General features: G+C 35.8%; 1 protein-coding gene across 1 annotated transcript in view; it reads right to left on the reverse strand.

The window, feature by feature from the left end:
• Positions 1-3,225: 3,225 nt before the first annotated feature.
• The window catches only part of lama1 (laminin, alpha 1), a 55,204-nt gene continuing 39,065 nt past the window's right edge, over positions 3,226-19,364 (reverse strand). Inside the window, exons 37-57 of the mRNA XM_051098218.1 lie at positions 18,867-18,983; positions 18,603-18,766; positions 18,393-18,531; positions 17,741-17,843; positions 17,533-17,649; positions 16,645-16,827; positions 16,399-16,553; positions 16,176-16,319; positions 15,139-15,272; positions 14,895-15,042; positions 14,689-14,813; positions 12,919-13,069; positions 12,683-12,827; positions 12,452-12,593; positions 12,248-12,362; positions 10,861-11,028; positions 10,625-10,776; positions 9,291-9,473; positions 8,868-9,051; positions 7,211-7,317; positions 3,226-3,505 (exon numbers count right to left, since the gene is read on the reverse strand). Of these exons, the coding sequence (XP_050954175.1) occupies positions 3,253-3,505; positions 7,211-7,317; positions 8,868-9,051; positions 9,291-9,473; positions 10,625-10,776; positions 10,861-11,028; positions 12,248-12,362; positions 12,452-12,593; positions 12,683-12,827; positions 12,919-13,069; positions 14,689-14,813; positions 14,895-15,042; positions 15,139-15,272; positions 16,176-16,319; positions 16,399-16,553; positions 16,645-16,827; positions 17,533-17,649; positions 17,741-17,843; positions 18,393-18,531; positions 18,603-18,766; positions 18,867-18,983 (3,129 nt within the window). The 3' untranslated portion in view covers positions 3,226-3,252. The remainder of the gene's footprint in view (positions 3,506-7,210; positions 7,318-8,867; positions 9,052-9,290; positions 9,474-10,624; positions 10,777-10,860; positions 11,029-12,247; positions 12,363-12,451; positions 12,594-12,682; positions 12,828-12,918; positions 13,070-14,688; positions 14,814-14,894; positions 15,043-15,138; positions 15,273-16,175; positions 16,320-16,398; positions 16,554-16,644; positions 16,828-17,532; positions 17,650-17,740; positions 17,844-18,392; positions 18,532-18,602; positions 18,767-18,866; positions 18,984-19,364) is intronic.

Here is a 19,364-nt window from a genome sequence, read left to right on the forward strand (position 1 = left end):
GCAAACATTTTTTTGTATTACATGTTTTCTAAAATGTAAGGTTTAAATATGCAAATTAGGCATTATTTAATAAATATTAAATCCTAGTACAAAAATCTAAACACTGGATGAAGTCAGTTTCAAAATTGTTTAATTTTTTTTTGTCTTAGTAGAGTCACATGTTTTTACAGAGGGAATTTTGGATATTTGAATTTTTGTCACTCCATAATTTAGAAAATACTTAGAACAGACAGAAAATATTTTTTTTTTTCCAATTTTTGGGGGAATAAAATTGTATATAATCAAGCAAATTATATATAAACAAATCCCTCTGATATAGACAGGAATAAAAATGTAAAGTTTGCTGTGTGTAAGTGCTGCTGAAGTGTTGATTTATGTCTCAGTGTAGGAGAAAAAACTCATTTTTGAGAAACGGCCTTTAAAAATATGTTTTGTAATTGAAATCTATTGACACAAATAGATAAAATGCTATAAAGAAAGACTTAACGGTGTCTTTTGGATGTTTTCTTTCCACTAGTCTAAATAAACACTTTATGAAAAACCAAAAAGCCCAAAATCTCAAACCTGACAGGTGCATGAAAAACAGTTTTTGCCTGCAGTGTCTTCTCTTAATTTAAATTTGAAGATGTTTGAAATTTGTACTGGAAAACAGACAGAAATATTGAAGATTTATTTTTTCAGCCCATGCAACACAACACCACGACGTCATGAATTTAAGACTTCCCGCTGTGAATTATTTTTTTAAGGCCTTAGTTTGTGGACTTTTCAAGCCTTGCAGAAACCCTGAACAAGTATCAAATCTAAACATGTTATGAGTCAAACAATCTGCAGAGTATTGAAAACATTCTCAAGTGGGTCAAGCTGTGTTTGTATGAACCGGAGGCGTTTACGCAGCGTTCGCAGGGCAGGAGTGAGGGAAGACGTGCGGGTGAGCGAAGGCGGCGCTGAAGTCCAGCACGTCTGTGACGTGACCCTTATAGACGCGCAGGTTCCTCATGCAGCCGCGGAACGGCTCTCTGCCGCTCAGACAGTTCTGCTTCACATCCGCTGTGAGAACAGAGAAACACCTGATCAGATTCATCATAACATCAGAAACGGAGACTACCGCATTCAATTCAGTGCAGGAAACTCCAACTAATACAAAACAGGCTCATGGGAGCCGTACCTGGGTATCCGCCCACATAGATGGGGTTTTTGGTCTCGGCCGAGGTGGAGGACGAGTACGGGTTTTCCGCGGTCACCGTCACGCCGTCTACGGTCAGACTCAAGCTGTGCTTCTGCTTCTTGGCCACCAGGGTCCGCCAGCGGCCGTCACACATGGACACAGCGCTCCTGCTGCTCGCCGTGATCCGACCCGCGCCGTTATTCACGTTAAACACCACCTGTGATGAGATGAACATGCTGTTAACAATCAGCAAACACCAGAGAAACGCTGGAAATCACAGCTCCGGGAAATAACAACCAGTGATAAAAACAAAGAGAGAAAATAAATGTGTGAGTTACAGTGAACTAAACTAAAAATGTAAAAAAAACCTTTTTATTACTTAAAATAAACCTTACGTGAAATAAAATAATATTGCAAAACATTTTTTTCATAACATTTTATTTCAGCGATATTTCTCTTTTTCATTTAGTTTAAGTTGACATACTAAAATAACCAAAACTAATAAACAAAAATAAATACTATATAGTCAAACTGCATAAAATTACGAAAAAACATAAAATAACAGTAAAACTAAAATAAAAATGAATAAATACTATATAGACAAATTACATAAAATAACTAAATACATAAAAAACAAACTAAAAGAGAAACTAATAAATAAATAAATAAATAAATAAATACAATTAATTAAAATTAATAAATACTATGTAGACACATTCCATTAAAATTAAAATGCATTTAATAACTAAAATTGAATAAAATAAAACAAATAAATACTATATAGAAAAAACACAAAATAAGTAAAGTGTATTAAAACCCCAAATTGCATAAAAAAGTAAATTTAGTACATAGAAAATATTATGTAGACAAACTGCATAAAAAAGCTAAAAAGCATGAAATAACTAAACCTAAATAAATAAAAAATTATAAATCCTACATAGATAAATCACATACAAACAAACTGCTTAAAAAGTAAACCTAGTAAATAAATACTATGTAGACAAATTGCATAAAATAAAAATTCAATAAAATGTATATATATATCTATATATATCTATATATATATATATGTGTATATATAAAACATAAAATAACTAAAATTAAAACTACTAATAAAAATGAATAAATATTACACATACAAAGTGCATAAAATACCTAAAACTAAGTAAAACTATTAACAATACATAAAATGAATGACATAAAATTAAAACTAATAAAAAGTAATAATTACTGCATAAATTGCATAAAATAACTAAACTGCACTGAATAAACTAAGGTAAAAACGTAACAAATACTATATACAAAAACACTCCTGAAAATAACTAAATTGCATTTAATAGCTAAAACCAAATAAAAAAAAAATAATAAAAAGTATATAGATAAATTGTAGAAAATAACTGAATTGCATAACTAAATAACTAGACTATATAGACTATATGGACAAATTTTTCCGAAAAAATATGCAACTGAAAAAATCTGATTAAAAATCTTAACAAGAAAAGTATTAATGAAAGGTGTTTGTGATATTAACCTGTCCGTTGATGAGCTCCAGGCCGACGGCGTCCACCTTAGTGCTGCTGATTCCCAACAGAACCCCGTCCGGCGCCGTGGAGCGGAAGTCCAGACTGACGGTGACGTCCGAGCCCACGTTATAGCCCTCTTTCACTGCGGGAAGAGCGAGACGTCAGCCTTTCGTTCTGAGCGCTCATCATTCATTCATTCATCGCTATGCGTTTGACTCACTGAACGCTGCGTATCCGCCGCCGCTGAAGAAGCTCCCGTCCTGAGACCGGCTGAAACAGGAACCCACGGCGTGAGACGACAGCGGAGCGCTCAGGTTCATCTGGACGCCGTTAAACGTCACGTCCTGCAGACACGCCGCCAGACTGTGCGTCACCTGAACAACACCACACGTTAGAAACAGCCCAACGGGACATTTTTGTGTTTGTTTCGTCGAGGTCAATTACATTTCCGATTCTCTTGGCGGTGTATGTGGCAGGAAGTCCACCGAGGTACAGCTTCCCCTCCACGTCCAGCGTGTGTCCTTTAGTGGGTACAGTGATGGAGCAAATGATTGGACTAGATGTTCAATAACAGTTCCATTTCAAAACATTCGATTCTTGGGCTAAAATGGTGTGACGAGGACTCACCGTGTGCCAGAGGCCGTCGTTAATAGAGGTGCTCAGCGTGGAGTGGGCGGGGCCTTTCCCCAGGTCACATGACAGCAGGACACGCCCACCCTGCATCTGCAGAACGGCGTAATCCTGCTGGTTTGCGTTGGCCATGTAGAACAGAACGCCGCTGTGAGCGAACGTCCGAACGGACAGCTTCACCGCAAAACTGAGACGAGGAACAGACAATGAAGTGTTAAATAATTAGTTAAAATCTACGAGAGCATCTGTCAAAGTCAGCATCTTTCAACTGTAAAATGTCTAAATTATAATTATATAATTATATTATATGGGACATATTGTTTATACAAATATATGAAACTAGATGAAAAAGTTCGTCAAGACAAACTTTAAGTTGGCTTGAGAAAGCCGGACCAGAAAGTTTTAAAAAATTTGAAAAGTTTGAAAAGTTAAGAAGTTTCAAAAGTTTAAATACTTTAAGAAGTTTTAAGTTTGGATGGTTTTCAGTCTGAAATATTTTTAAAGTTTTAAAGTTTGAATGTAGTCTGTCAGATAGATAGATAGATAGATAGATAGTATTGGTCAGATTATCAATCGACAGATAGATAGATAGATAGATAGATGATTCTAACATTATTTCCAAGTTACTAGCATGTTACTAGTCTGTTTCTAGCATGATTAGCAAGTTGATAGCATGTTGCTAGCATGTTTCTAACATGATTAGCATGTCGCTAGCATGTTTCTAGCATGGTTAGCATGTCACTAGCATGTTTCTAGCACGATTAGCAAAGTTGCTAGCATGTTTTTAACATGATTAGCATGTCACTAGCATGTTTCTAGCATTATTAACATGTTGCTAGCACGTTTCTAACATGATTAGAAAGTTGCTAGCATGTTTCTAACATGATTAGGAAAGTTGCTAGCATGTTTTTAGCATAACTAGCATGTCGCTAGCATGTTTCTAACATGATTAGCATGTCGCTAGCATGTTTCTAGCATGATTAGCAAAGTTGCTAACATGTTTCTAACATGATTAGCATGTAGCTAGCATGTATCTAGCATGACTAGCATGTTAGCATGTCGCTAGCATGTTTCTTGCATGACTAGCATGTCGCTAACATGTTTCTAGCATGATTAGCATATCACTACCATGTTTTTAGCATGATTAGCAAAGTTGCTAGCATGTTTCTAACATGATTAGCATGTCGCTAGCATGTTTCTAACATGATTATTAAAGTTGCTAGCATGTTTCTAACATGATTAGCATGTCGCTAGCATGTTTCTAGCATGACTAGCATGTCGCGAAAGCATGTTTCTAGCATGACTAGCATGTCGCTAGCATGTTGCTAGCATGTAGCATGTTTCATGTTTAACATAACATGATTAGCATGTCGCTAGCATGTTTCTAGCATGATTAGCCAGTTGCTAGCATGTTTCTAACATAATTAGCAAAGTTGCTAGCATGTTTCTAGCATGATTAGCCAGTTGCTAGCATGTTTCTAGCATGATTAGCAAGTAGCTAGCATGTTTCTAGCATGATTAGCCATTTGCTAGCATGTTTCTAACATGATTAGCATGTCGCTAGTGTAGCAGAGGCCAGCGGGTAAGTGCTGTGCAGGTTAAACCTCACTCCCCAGATCTCAAGAGATGCACTAGCGACTGACGCTAGAGGTTGCAGCCTTTAGCCTCCTTGTTAGTGCGTCCGCCTCCCATCCCGAAGACCCGGGTTCGAGACCCGCTCGGAGCGGTGTGCGAGTAGGACCCGGGTGGAGGGGTTACACTAGCATGTTTCTAACATGATTATTAAAGTTGCTAGCATGTTTCTAACATGATTAGCATGTCTTTAGCATGTTTCTAGCATGACTAGCATGTCGCTAGCATGTTTCTAGCATGACTAGCATGTCGCTAGCATGTTGCTACCATGTTTCTAACATGATTAGCATGTCGCTAGCATGTTTCTAGCATGATTAGCCAGTTGCTAGCATGTTTCTAACATGATTAGCAAAGTTGCTAGCATGTTTCTAGCATGATTAGCAAAGTTGCTAGCATGTTTCTAGCATGATTAGCCAGTTGCTAGCATGTTTCTAGCATGATTAGCAAGTTGCTAGCATGTTTCTAGCATGATTAGCCATTTGCTAGCATGTTTCTAGCATGATTAGCAAAGTTGCTAGCATGTTTCTAGGATGATTAGCAAAGTTGCTAGCATGTTTCTAGCATGATTAACAAAGTTGCTAGCATGATTCTGGTTGCTAGCCATAGATAGTTAGTAATGGTTAGATAGATAGACAGATAGATAGATAGATAGATAGATAATAGATAGATAGATAGATATAGATAGATAGGTAGATAGATAGTAATGTTAGATAGATAGATAGATAGATAGATAGATAGATAGATAGATAGATAGATAGATAGATAGATAGATAGATATAGATAGATAGATAGATAGATAGATAGATAGATAGATAGATAGATAGATAGATAGATAGATAGATAGATAGTTAGATAGATAGATAGATAGATAGATAGATAGATAGATAGATAGATAGATAGTAATAGATAGATAGATAGATAGATAGTAATGGATAGATAGATAGATAGATAGTAATGGTTAGATAGATAGATAGATAGTAATGGATAGATAGATAGATAGATAGATAGATAGATAGATGAGTTTGAATGAGTTTAAATGGATTAGAAATACAGTACATAGAAGGGAAGCTTGATTGAGTCTCAAAGGATTCTGGGAGTTTTGACAGTTGAAATTTGAATAGTGCTGGCTCATTTGAACATTCCGTCAATGTAAGTCTATGGGATTTTTCCCAGTTTTAATCGGGATTTTTAAGAAAACTGTAAGTCGGATCAGTTAGAAAAGATATAGCAACTCGAGTCAGACCAGTCTGAAGATCTGGGCTGAGTTTGGAGTTTGTAGAGTTAAAGCTCTAGGAGGAGTAGCAGTCAGAAAATTTAGTCTCAGAAGAATAATAATAACTTTAAGTTTAAGTAGCATATCAGTAAGTTGGCTTTCTCAAGCCAACTTAATTAAATATTAAAAAATATTCTAAAATTAAATGCAGTAAAATAATTGCATAAAAATGATAAAATAAGAAAGCAAAAAATAACTAAAACTGCTAATAAAAATAAATACATACTACACAGGCAAATTACTACCTAAAACTAATAAACATTAATAATATTAAATAATAATTTTATAAATATATAAAATTAAATATTACAAATATTATATTTCATATATGTTTATATATATTTTAGGTATTTTTTACATTATATATACATTTTGAATATTTAAATAAATAAACGTATTTTACATTCATTATAAACACATAATTGTATATATTTTATCCTGTTAATTTTAAGTATTACACATATAAAATAATAAATGGGAGAAAAATATACAATTAAATATTTTTAAAATATTATAAAATTAAACAGGATTTTATACAAACACACACAGATTTAAAACATTCAAATGTATATATTTCATCCCATTTCATTTTTGTAATATTTTACTCTTTTTGTCAATTGTTTTTGTTTTTGTTTGTTTTTTTTGCTCAGAATAATGTGTCTGTAAAACTAAGCAAAGTTGTTGTTTTATTGTGGCATTTTAATGTAGAATTAGTGTTGTGACCAGGTTTACAGGTGCCAGTTGTGTATTTTAATGTTTATTTTGCATTATGTGATTTTTCCTTTTATGTTTTAGCAGCTAAGGAACTAATATCAACATGGAGTCAAACACGAGCTCCTCAAGTTCCTCAAGTTTAATAATCAAATTGTCTCTCAGATGAACAGCAGCTCATGAATATTTAATCTGTGAATCATATTTTGATGATGAGATGCACGAAGAGGGTATGTGATCAGTATGAGCCGCTGGCTCGGTTTATGGTAGGTTTACCTGGTTCTGACGGTTTTATTCTTGAAGCCCATGATCACGTGACTGTGTCGGGACAGTCCGAACTGGAGGGATTCTGGGATGGTTTCTGTGTGATCCGCCACTGCACACTGAGGAAGTGACCATATAAGGGCGTCAGACAGATATGACATTCTTACAATGTTACAGACGTGAGTAACACATGTTCTGAGTGCACAGAAACTCAGCGCTATCTGAAGAATGTCACACACACACTTGTCAGAATGACAATGAAACCTTTCATTTCACTACAGTTACCTAAAACTTATGTTATGAAACTGTTCTCATTTTTATTTAGTTCAGCTTGTACTAAAATAACTAAAATAGAAATAAAAACTATACAGACATTAAAAATGACAAAAACACAGAACTAAAATGTAAAACTTTCCCTAAAATTAAAATAAAAAGTATATATATACCATAAAAGTATTGTCAGTGATATTAAAATAACACTGGTCAAATACTGACACTGTGAAATAAATGCAGTTTAAAATGCTTATTTTCTAACAGTGTAAACTGTGATTGTTACAGCTGCATTTATCACAGGTTTATTTACGTGTGTAAACACGCTCCAACATTAACACTCGCAAACACCAGATGTGAGAAAAATGGGCTTTGATGGTGAGATTGGCTTTTGATAGACTAAATAAAGCTGGTTGACCTTATTAGGAAATAAAACATCCAGTGAGAGTCAAGAATAAAGTCAAGAAGTGAATCAAATCAGACCGGTGTTATTTTAGCATCATTAAAATACTATCACAGTTATTATTAATGTTTTGAACTTTTTTATTTTTGTATTTTATGTTTTCAATTCAATTTTAGTTTTACTAATTTTGCTGTTCTTGACATTTTTATTATTTTATATTTATTTTAAAATAAATCTATAGAGCTTTTATTATTTTAATTTTCAATTGAGCTATTTTAGGTAAATAAAAATGATAAAAGTTAAATCAAATGAAAAACATAAATGTTGCCCGGGAAACTAAATGAAATGACGTTTTATTTAAAAATAAATAAATGAATAAATAGATAACATTTATAAATGTTTATAAAGATTATTTTATTTCATATAACAAAATGGTTTTTTTATGGTCTTAGTTTTAGTTTACTATAATAACCCTGAATCAAGGACAAACAAATGTCTATTTTAGCTATTTTTGTTAAAAATGAAATATACAAACTGAATTAAAATCAGAAATGTTGCCTTGGAAACTAAACGAAATAAAGTTTTTATTTAAAACAAACAAACAAACAAAAACAAAATAAAAATAAATAACATTTAAAAATTTAATGTTTTTATAAAGATTATTTTATTTCAAATAACAAAAAATGTTTTTTTTTTTCTTTCTTTTTGTCTACTGAATAAGAAGAAATGAACAGAAATCCCTACATCTGATTGAGACTTTTCACTGTAGTTAAAATCAGCGCTGGAATCACTTTCAGAACAATTATTTTATTTGCTTTTAATTTATTTTTTTATTAATTATTTTATTATTTCTTTTAAAGTGACAGATGAGCATTTCAAACTGCAGCACACTTATAATAAACAGCACATTATCATGCACTATTTGTCAAATAAATATTTATAAACATGTATTTGCTCCGCTCAGGTGTGTGCAGGTGTGTTTCTGGCGTGACTCACGCTGCTGCTGCCGGGTGTGAGCGCGCTCAGCTCCACCGGGGGTGAGAGGGGTCGCGTGTTGGGGTCAGAGGTCGGCTCCGGCTCCAGTTCATCGGGCAGAACCACACGTTTGGGTCTCTCCTCCAGCAAACAGCTGTCCATGTCCACGTTCTCATAACGCAGAGCAGCGGACAGATCCAACAACCTGAAACACGCATTACACCTTCACATTCATTCTCCCTCTCTAATTAAACATTTATTTATCATTTATTTATATAGCGCTTCAAACAACACAGATTGTTTCAAAGTAGCATAAACAGGAAAACATCAGTGTAAATGTTGCAGAATGTATCAATGATGAAACAAATTCATTTTTAGCTGTAAAGCAGCTCTACAGAAGACAACAGAGTCATTACTACATGTCAGAGTGTGTGTGTGACTCACATGCCGTCCACCGCCGTGTTCCTGATGCAGCCGTAGAAGGAGCCGCTGGATCCCGTCAGCGCAGCGCCCTCTGCTGGAGGAACACCGCCGATGAAGAGCCGCTCCAGAGCCAGAGCTTTATCTGCAGACGAGCCCAGCTTCACCACCGCCTGATTCAGCTCGTCCACAAACACTGCGATGGACCTGAAGACAAAACACGGAGGCGAAGAAATTAGATTGACTGAACTCATTTCTGCAGGACATCTGCATCTTGATTTATGTATTTGAATAGCATGTGAAATTTCCATCCATTTGCATTACACAGTTTTAACATAAACTAATAAACGTAACACAATATTTCTGGCATCATCATGGCATAGTTTATTACTAGCTATTTGCATCCATTTGATTTTATTTAAATAAAAATAATCTAAATATTTTCAAAACGCATTTATTCAGATTGCTTAAAGCCAGCACAGAAGGCTATTACAGTTAACTAAAACAGAAAATGAATCCATATTTTTTTTTGATTTATTCATTAATTATTAAAGTGAAATTAAAAAGTGGGTCAACGAACAGAATAATTAAGAGAGTTAAAAATAATCTTTAGTGATAATATATAAATAAAAATTATATATTTTAATATAAAATTATTATAGTAATATGTTATATTGATATTTTAATATTTAGAGTTTTAGATATGATTTAGTTTAATATAAAATTATGATAGTTACAATGCTACATTGATAATATTTAAACATTTTTGAGTTTTATATACTTTATATTTTAATAGAAAATTATTATTTTAATAATGTTATATTAATAATATATTTTCAGTGGTTGCTGGGTGTCATAGATGGTTGCTAGGGCATTGCTAAGTGGTTGCTAGGGTGTCGACAGGCAGTTGCTAGGGTGCTTTCAGTATTTTTTTTTTTAATTTAACTTGAGACAAACGTTAACTGAATTAATTAAAAACAAAAACTTTTTTGAATTCAGCTGGTTTCCAAGACATTGTTTCTTATTTTTATTTAGTTTACCTCTATGAACTAAAATTAAAACTGAAAAAAGAATTAATACAAACCATAAACACATACATTAAAAATAACAAGAACATCCACCAAAATTTTTCACCAAAAATTTAAAATATTAATAAACTTTAATAGTTCATCAGTGATTCTAAAATATCACTTCCATTGATGTATGACCGACTAATATGCTTTACCTTACACGTATTAATTTGTTTATGTTAAAATCCATTATGTCCATCTGGGAATTTCCATGGATGAAAAGACTGTGCAATTCATTTAGGCCCGAGTATTTGTCTGGAGGTTGTGTAATAACTGTGTGTGACAGACCTTTTGTTCCTCTGCAGTATGAGCGAATGCTCCTGTCCGTCACTGAAGGAGCCGTTCTGTGATTTGACGACTGCTTTGTGTACGGCTCCGCCCTCTGCCACGCCCACATGAACCTCCAGCGATCCGGACTCGAGCATCACCAGGAGGAACGGCTGAGAGCAGATCAACAGATGAAGCACATGAGCGATCTGACATATTCACAGACACACCGGTGGAAGCATGAAGACTAAACCGACCTGCTGCGTGTGTCGGCGCGAGCGTCCCGCGCTCCTGCTCAATCCCGCCAGGATCACGCCGTGCTCGCGTCTGCTGGAGAAGGTGCTCATGATCTCGGTCTGAGGAGCCAAGAGGACGGCCGGCATCTCCAGAAAACCTCCGCCGAATACGGACATGCCGCGGATCGGCTGCAAACACACACCAGCGCAATAATCATGAGCTACAAATCCTCCAAACCAGAAACTTCAAGAGAAGAAACACTCCTTCAATTATAATTAATAATCTTCTGGGAGATAATCATCATAGCTTGTATTATAAAATAAGGCTCAAAGAATATAACAATTACGTGAGTTTAAAATAACCTTTAGTCATAAAAAATAAATAAAAATGAGATTAATATTAAATTTAATATTAAATTATTACAGTACCATGTTATTTTGATAATATTTTACTATTCAGAGTTTTAGATATTTATTTCAATACAAAATGATGATAGTAATGTTATATTGATAATTACATTTTGTAGAGTTTTAGATATTTTATATTTTAACATACAATTATGGTAGTAATAATGTTAGATTAATAATATTAAAATATTTCAGAGTTTTAGGTATTTTATGTTTTAATATTACATTATTAAAGTAATAATGTTACATTGATAATATTTAAATACTTTAGTTTTAAATATTATATATTTAAAAATTATATTAAATTATTATAGTAATAATGTTTAGATATTTTACACTTTAAGTAATGCTTAGATATTTTATATTTTAATATAAAGAAAATGAAACAAAAAAATAAGTCAAAATTAAGGGACTTTAAAATCTTTAGTAATAATAAATATGAATAAATATTAATATAATGAATTTATATATAAAAATATTTTATTTTTTCTTTAACTTACTGTTTTAGTGTCCTTTGTTATATACCACAATAACAAAAATGAAAGTGCATGAAAAAAATATTGTACTTAAGGGGGTTTAACATGAATTTTAGTACCAATAGTTGTGGTTTAACGCACAAATGCAAAAAAACCCCACAAAATGTTACATTTTTATACTTTCAGCAAGTGTTTTATTTAGAAGTGTTTAAATGATTTATTTTAATTGTATATTTTTACCATTTAATTAATTTTAGCAAGGGGTTTCATTGTTTTTTATTTTAAAATGATTTATTTTAATTTTACATTTTACCATTTAATTAATTTTTATTAAGTGTTTTATTGCTTCACTTTTAAAACAATTTACTTTAATTGCACATTTTCACCACTTAATATTAATTTTTTAGTGTTTCATATGAATAGGTTTTTTTTTTAAATTATTTTAATTTTACATTTTAAGCCCTTAAGTTAATTTTAATATATTTTAATTGTACATTTTTATGATTTAACTCCTGATGCTGTACCTTGAGGACGCAGCCTTTCTTCACTCCATACGACTCTCTGAGCAGGTCGAAGTTTGTACGAGCGATTTCGACATTCTTCATACAGCCGACGAAAGAGCGAGCGACAACCTGCCTCCTGCAACCGTCCACAAGAAATTCACATGTGAGACAAAAAATGACCCAAATAATGAACCCGTAGCATGTCTTCTGAGAGTCTGCTCTCACCTGATTGGTCGAGATGCCGGTAATCCACCGATGTAGATGGGGTCGAGGTCAGAGCGATTGAGGTCAGAGGCCGAACCCGGAGACTCCGCCTCCATGACCTCTCGCTCTGAGGGGTTATCAGCCGCCATCACCGACAAATGACCTGTGGACACAACACGCGTCAGATCACGTGAGACTGAGTCTCATACGAGAAATATACAAGACCCGATCGACACGAGAGCAGAACGGCACCTCTGCGCTTGTTCCTCTGCAGGGCGATTCTGTACCAGGTGCCCGTGTTGTACGTTTTGTTGGAGGTCATGGTCAGCGCTCCAGAGCCCAGTTCAAAGGTCAAATGAACCTTCCCTTTCACCAGCTCGATGGACAGGAAGTCTCTCTGCAAACACAGATGAGAAGAGACACGAGTGAGACGCCGAGGAGAGCTTGAGAGGAACACGAGAAAGTGAGAAGTGTTAGCGTGAACGTACGGTGCCGTTGGAGGCCAGATACAGCAGCAGACCGTTGGGAGAGAGAGTTTTGAAGAACATGATGACGCTGGTGGACATGGAGCGCAGAGACTTCTCCACCACAGAGAAACCGCTGCCGTCGAAGTGGAACGACGTGTCTTCAGTGCGCGGGCTGATGGACGAGAAACACGACGGAGCGTCAGTGACTGTTTCCAGATCTGATCATCAAAACACACCTGAACACCAGTGCTTTCAAACAGGGAGTGGTTGCTAGGGTGCTCTGGGTTGTTGGTAGGTGGTTACTAGGTAGTTGTAGGGTAGGTGTTTTCCGTGGTTGCGCAGATGATTGCAGGCAGGTGCTTGGGTGCTTTCAGTGGTTGCTAGGGCATTGCTGAGTGGTTGCTAGGGTGCTCTGGGTTGTTGGTAGGGTGTTGCTAGGTAGTTGTAGGACCTAGGCAGTTGCTATGGCATTTTCAGTGGTTGCTAGGGCACTGCTAAGCAGTTGCTAGGGTGTCACTAGGCCGCTGGGGGGCCGTTGCTACAGGTGTATTCCGATGATTGTTAGGGCATTGCTATCTGGTTGCTATGGTGCTCTGGGTTGTTGCTAGGCAGTTGTGGGACCTAGGCAGTTGTCACAGATGGTTGCTAGGGCATTGCTAAGTGTTTGCTAGGGTGCGCTGGGTGGTTGCTGGGTGTCACTAAGCTATTGTGGGACCTAGGCAGCTACTATGTTTTTTTTTCCTGTGGTTGCTAGAGTGTCGCTAGGCAGTTTCTAGGGTGCTCCGGGTGGTTGCTAGGGTGTTGCTAGGCAGTTAAGACATTTTCAGTGGTTACTAGGTGTCATAGACAGTTGCTAAGGCTAAGTGGTTGCTAGGGTATCACTTGACAGTTGCTAGGTGTCAAAGATGGCTGCTAGATGGCTGCTAGGGCATTGCTAAGTGGTTGCTAGGGTGCTCTGGGTGGTTGCTAGGTTGTTGCTAGGCAGTTGTGGGACACAGGCAGTTGTTATGGTGTTTTCAGTGGTTGCTAGGTTTCAAAGTTTGCTAGAGCATTGCTAAGTGGATGCTAGAGTGCTCTGGGTGGTTGACAGGGTGTCACTAGGCTGTTGTGGGACCTAGGCAGTTGCTACAGGTGTTTTCAGTGGTTGCTAGGCATTGCTAAGTGGTTCTGGGTGGTTGCTATGGTGTCACTAGGCTGCTGTGGGACCTAGGCAGTTGCAAGATGTAAACAATGGTTGCTATGGCATTGCTATGTGGTTGCTAAGCTGTTCTGAGTGGTTGCTAGGGTGTCGCTAAACAGTTTCAAGTGTTTTCAGGTGTTACTGGATAGTTGTTACATTTCTTGTGACAGTGAGGCATCATAGATGGCATTACTAGGGCGTTGCTATGTTATCTTTATTTCTATACAGTTGCTAGGCTGAACTGGATGGTTGCTAAGGCGTTGCTAGGGTATCTTAATGTCTCTATATGGTTGCTAGGCTGAACTGAATGGTTGCTAGGGTGTTGCTAAGGTATCTTTATGTCTCTATACAGTTGCGAGGCTGAACTGGATGGTTGCTAGGGTGTTGCTAAGGTATCTTTATATCTCTATACGGTTGCTAGGCTGAATTGAATGGTTGCTAGGGTGTTGCTAGGGTATCTTTATGTCTCTATATGGTTGCTAGGCTGAACTGAAGAGTTCCTAGGGTGTTGCTAAGATATCTTTATATCTCTGTACGGTTGCTAGGCTGAACTGGATGGTTGCTAGGGTGTTGCTATGGTATAATTTAGACAGGTGAGCGGTGTGTTGTACCTCATGAAGCAGCCGCCACACTCTCCCTGTCTCTCAGCGTAGTTCCACAAGCCGATGTTGTTCTCGTTGAGCGAAGCTTCACCCATGCAGCCTTTGAAGTGGGTCATTTTCACCGCTGAGGATTTCTGGGAAAAACACAACGGATGTAAACAGATGGCCCAAAAACAAAGGAACTCTGAGAAACACCAGAAGGACGTGCATCTCACCTTCACCTGTCCACCGAGACCCCCGACAAACACCCAGGTGGATTTGTTGATGTCCATAACGGTGGAGGATCCAGACGCTGTGGTCTTGACGGCGGGCAGCGGCTCAGAGTCCGTCTGCTGGACGGTGAGGGTCCCGTGTCTCCCGAACCTGTGGCAGAATCACAGCACAGGAGAACGAGACGTCAGAGTCTGTCATTCAAAAGGAATGGAATGAAACGCCCCATCAGCGCTGAGAGTCACGAACCGCGTCGCATTGATCCTGTGCCACTTGTCGTTGTTGATCTGAACGTTGGGATACTCCAGTCTGGTGTGTCCGGAGCCAGTGTCCCACAGGAAGGACACCTTCCCATAACGCATCTCCAAAGCCATAAAGTCCTCCTGATGTGGACATGAAGATACATTACATAAACTGAGACTGGGAACACTGGAATATACACACAAATATAATGCATGCATAAAAAAATGGAAATTTTCCAAGTTGCAATGACTAAAACTAACAGAAATAAATCAAATCCCTAAAATGACTGACTGGAAATAAAAATAAATAAATAAATGAATTAATTAAATAAAATAAAAATAAATTAAACATGAAGAGTAAGATTAAAAAAACATAAAAATGACAAAAGCACATAACAAAATTACTTAAACTTTACTAAAAAATAAACCTAAAAAATAAAAGCACATTTAAAATATGATTAAAAATATAATAGTATATAAATGAAACTAAGGTAAAAGTTTAATCTAAACTAAAACTAAATACAAAACTGCAAAAAAAAAAAAAAAAAAAATAAATAAAATAAAAAAAATAGAATAGTATATAAACAAATTTTAAGTTGAATCACAAAAATTATGAACAGGTAATAAATAAAAACTAAAACTGAATTAAACATAAATTAAACTTAAATAATGATATAAGAAAAAAAACCCAAAACTAATAAAAATGACAAAAGCACATAAAATTACAACTTAAAAAAAATAATATGATACCTGAAAAAACGAAAATGTAAGGTCATTAAAAATATTAATACAAACTGTAAAAGTATATAAACAATACTAAAGTTTAAGTTGAATTACTAAAATTATTAAAAGAAAATAAAAACTAAAACTGATATAAAAATTAATTAAACCTAAATAGTAATACAATAAAAAAAACTAATAAAAATGACCAAAATTAAAATGAAAACTGAAAATATAAAAATAAAACCTAATTCAAAATATTAATAAAAACTATAACTGTATGTAAATAATACAATGTATTTCCAGTAACGTCATTCGACTTACGCTGGTGCTGCTGCCCATATAGAAGAGCAGGTTGTCCGGTTCGCTGGTCTTCATGGTCAGCGTGAGTGTGTTGAAGTTACTGGACGTCACCTCTGGTCTGTACGCTCGCACACAATCCCGGTCCGCCGAAACGGCCACTTTAATCTGCAGAGATCAGATCATGAGCGTGACACCCTGTTTGTGATGCTGTGTGTTATTCTGAGTCACGTGATGCGAGACTCACCGACGCCGCCTGTTTGCGGGCTTGATTGATCAGCTCTTTGATTTCAGACAGGTTTCTGCTCAGGTTTTCTCCCAGCGTCTGCAGAGGCTTCAGACGGTCAAACAGCCGCTCGGCCTTCAGGTGAGCCTCGTTCAGTCTGGATCTGGCCATGTTGGCTGAGGGGTAAGACGGAGGTGAGACGGTCGTGAGCAGCTCGTATGGATCTCACATGCACTTATGAAGACAGAGTTTGATGAAATCACTCACCGGTCTCCTCTGAGTCTCTGACCAGCTCGTTGGTGCTCCTGATGCTGGTATTAGCCGAGCCCACAGCAGAAGACGACTCGTCCAGCTTCACGCGATAATCCTCCAGACGCTCCAGCGCATCCTGTAAAGACGCATTCGCCGCTTCTGCCTGCTGCTTCGCCTCGAGGACTTCAGCTCTGCTGTCTGAGAAACAGAGAGAAACATCTGCTGTTACAGACTGTGCTGATTAGTTTAACTCTTCTGCATCAATTAAAAAGTTAGTTAGAGGAACTTAAGACAAAAATGTCTGTCAAAATACAGTCATAAGAATATTACATATTAATATATTTTTTTTTATTTTACTGATCTCACAGATTTGTTTTTACAGACATCAGCAAGTACAAAAGAAGTACAAAAAAATTTAATTAGTCCTGAGAGTAAATATTTTTTTGCACCTAGCGCAAAATAAAGTATTGATAAAAGCAAATGAGGGTGAAATATTAAAATTCCACTGTAGTCAAAAAAAAAAAAAAAATTAAATGCACTGTAGTAAAATAAAAACAAACAAATCAATTATTTTCTATATATTAAATGCTAAGCACATAAAAAAATATTACAGTTTTAGATATATCAATGATAAGAAACATCATTAATTATAATACATTATTATTTTTTGTGCTGTCTGATAAAAAAAAAAAATACGCCAAAATGGTAAAATAAAAAAAAAGAAATAAAAAGTACAAAAGGGTAAAATATTAAAATTAAAACTGAAAAATAGAAAAATAAAAACTGGCAACATTTATGCTGCATTTTGCTTTAACAGAGCCAAAATTATTTTAAAAAAAAATAAATAAATAAATAAATAAAATAAAATAAAATTGTCAATAGGACGCTTAAGGCTTAACGCACCATTAGGAAGGTTCCTGAGGATTTTCAGGGTTTCTGGAAGCAGCTGTGTGAAGTTCTGAACGTTCGCTCTAACCAGACTCAACCTTCTGGTCACTTCACTGACGTTAAACACCAGCCCTGAAACAGACAGACAGAAATCTGATTATCTCTCATTATCTCATTATCTGATCTCAGGTCTCAGTAGTGTGTATCCGGTGTGTCTGTTCACCTTCTGTTTGGTTCTTCAAGGATCCGCTGGTGTTCAGAATCTCTGAGCTCTTCTGAAGCGCCGTCTTCCCCTGCTCAGTCAGCGAGTCCTCAGACTCAGACGTCTTACAGAAAACAGACACATCAGCATCTCATAAACAGGGTTTTTTAAGATCATCCTAAATTTTGAATATCTGAAGATGGATAGCGATAGCAATTTTTAAAAACAATTGATTTACATGTTCACAGTTCCCTGATGTGTTAATTGTCATATGACACACAAGCAAACAGACAAAACATCTTTACTAAAAATCTTTTTAGTAAGTGTTTTTTTTTTTTTTATATTATTTTTATTTTATATTTTATTTTTTTTATTTACATTATATTTTTTATTTATTTTTTTCTTTTTCTTTTTTTGGTTTATTATGTTATTATATATATATATATATGTATATGTTATATATGTATGTGTATATTTATTTTAATAAAATAGAAAAAATACATAACATATATAATTTTACTAAAAATTAATTAAAATATATTTACCACATTGCTGCAGTCTGTACACTATGATTAAATCACAGCCTTTGATTATGTGTTACATTGTAGCCCTGTTTGTTTATTGTACTGTACATCATGTAACAGTATGTTGAAGCTTTGATTGGTCGACGTACCAGATTGAGGGCGGAGCTAGCGTTCTGATTGGCGGCGTGGGCCAGATCTTCAGCCAGCTGTACGTTTTCTCTGATGTTGCTGTTGGTTTGTGTGGCGCTGGTGGTGTTTGCTGCTGCCGATCTGACCTCAGACAGAGAACTGAACCACAACAAACATATTTAGTCTCATTATCGACTATATATTTATAAGGTATTTGGAGCATCACACACCTGTTAAGAGCTTGTGCCTGTTTGCTAAGAGCTTGCGCGTGATCCTCGGCTCTGTAGACCAGCTGTAGGGCGTCTCTTTTGGTCAAATCCATCACTAAAGCATCCACGTGCTTCCTGAGAGTCGGACTCCATCCTTCCAGATCGTTCCTCATCTCATCCAGAGTCTGGAACCACAAACAAACAAATAAAATCATCTGGAATTTCATAAACCGTGTCGTCTATGTCTACACAAAGTTATATGATAATATGAGAAACGTCACTTACGGCTGTGCCGTTGCCCATGTCTTCAGCGATATTGAGAGCGTCGGTCAGCAGGTCTTGAGCTTCCTGTACCTGCGTTTCTACTTCCTGGTTCAGGCTGCTGAGATTACTCCTGGAGATCTGGAGAATAAACGTTTTTAGTGTTTTACAAAGAAGTCTCTTCTGCTCACTAAAGCTGTGTTTATTTGATCATAAATGTAGTAAAAATTGCAAAATATTATTAGAATTTAAAACAGCTGTTTTCTATATGAATATCTGTTAAAAAGTAATTTATTTCTGTGATGAACCACTGAATTTTCAGCATCATTACTCGTCTTCAGTGTCACATGATCCTTCAGAAATCATTCTAATATGCTGATTTGCTGCTCGACAAACATTTCTGATTATAATTAATGTTGAAAACAATTTTTTTTGGAAACTGTGAGACATTACCACTCAGTTTGGGGGAAGTAATATAAATAAATAACTACTTTTATTCATCAAGGATGCATTAAATTAATC

Source organism: Labeo rohita, chromosome 24, assembly GCF_022985175.1.
Source record: "Labeo rohita strain BAU-BD-2019 chromosome 24, IGBB_LRoh.1.0, whole genome shotgun sequence".
NCBI lineage: Eukaryota > Metazoa > Chordata > Actinopteri > Cypriniformes > Cyprinidae > Labeo > Labeo rohita.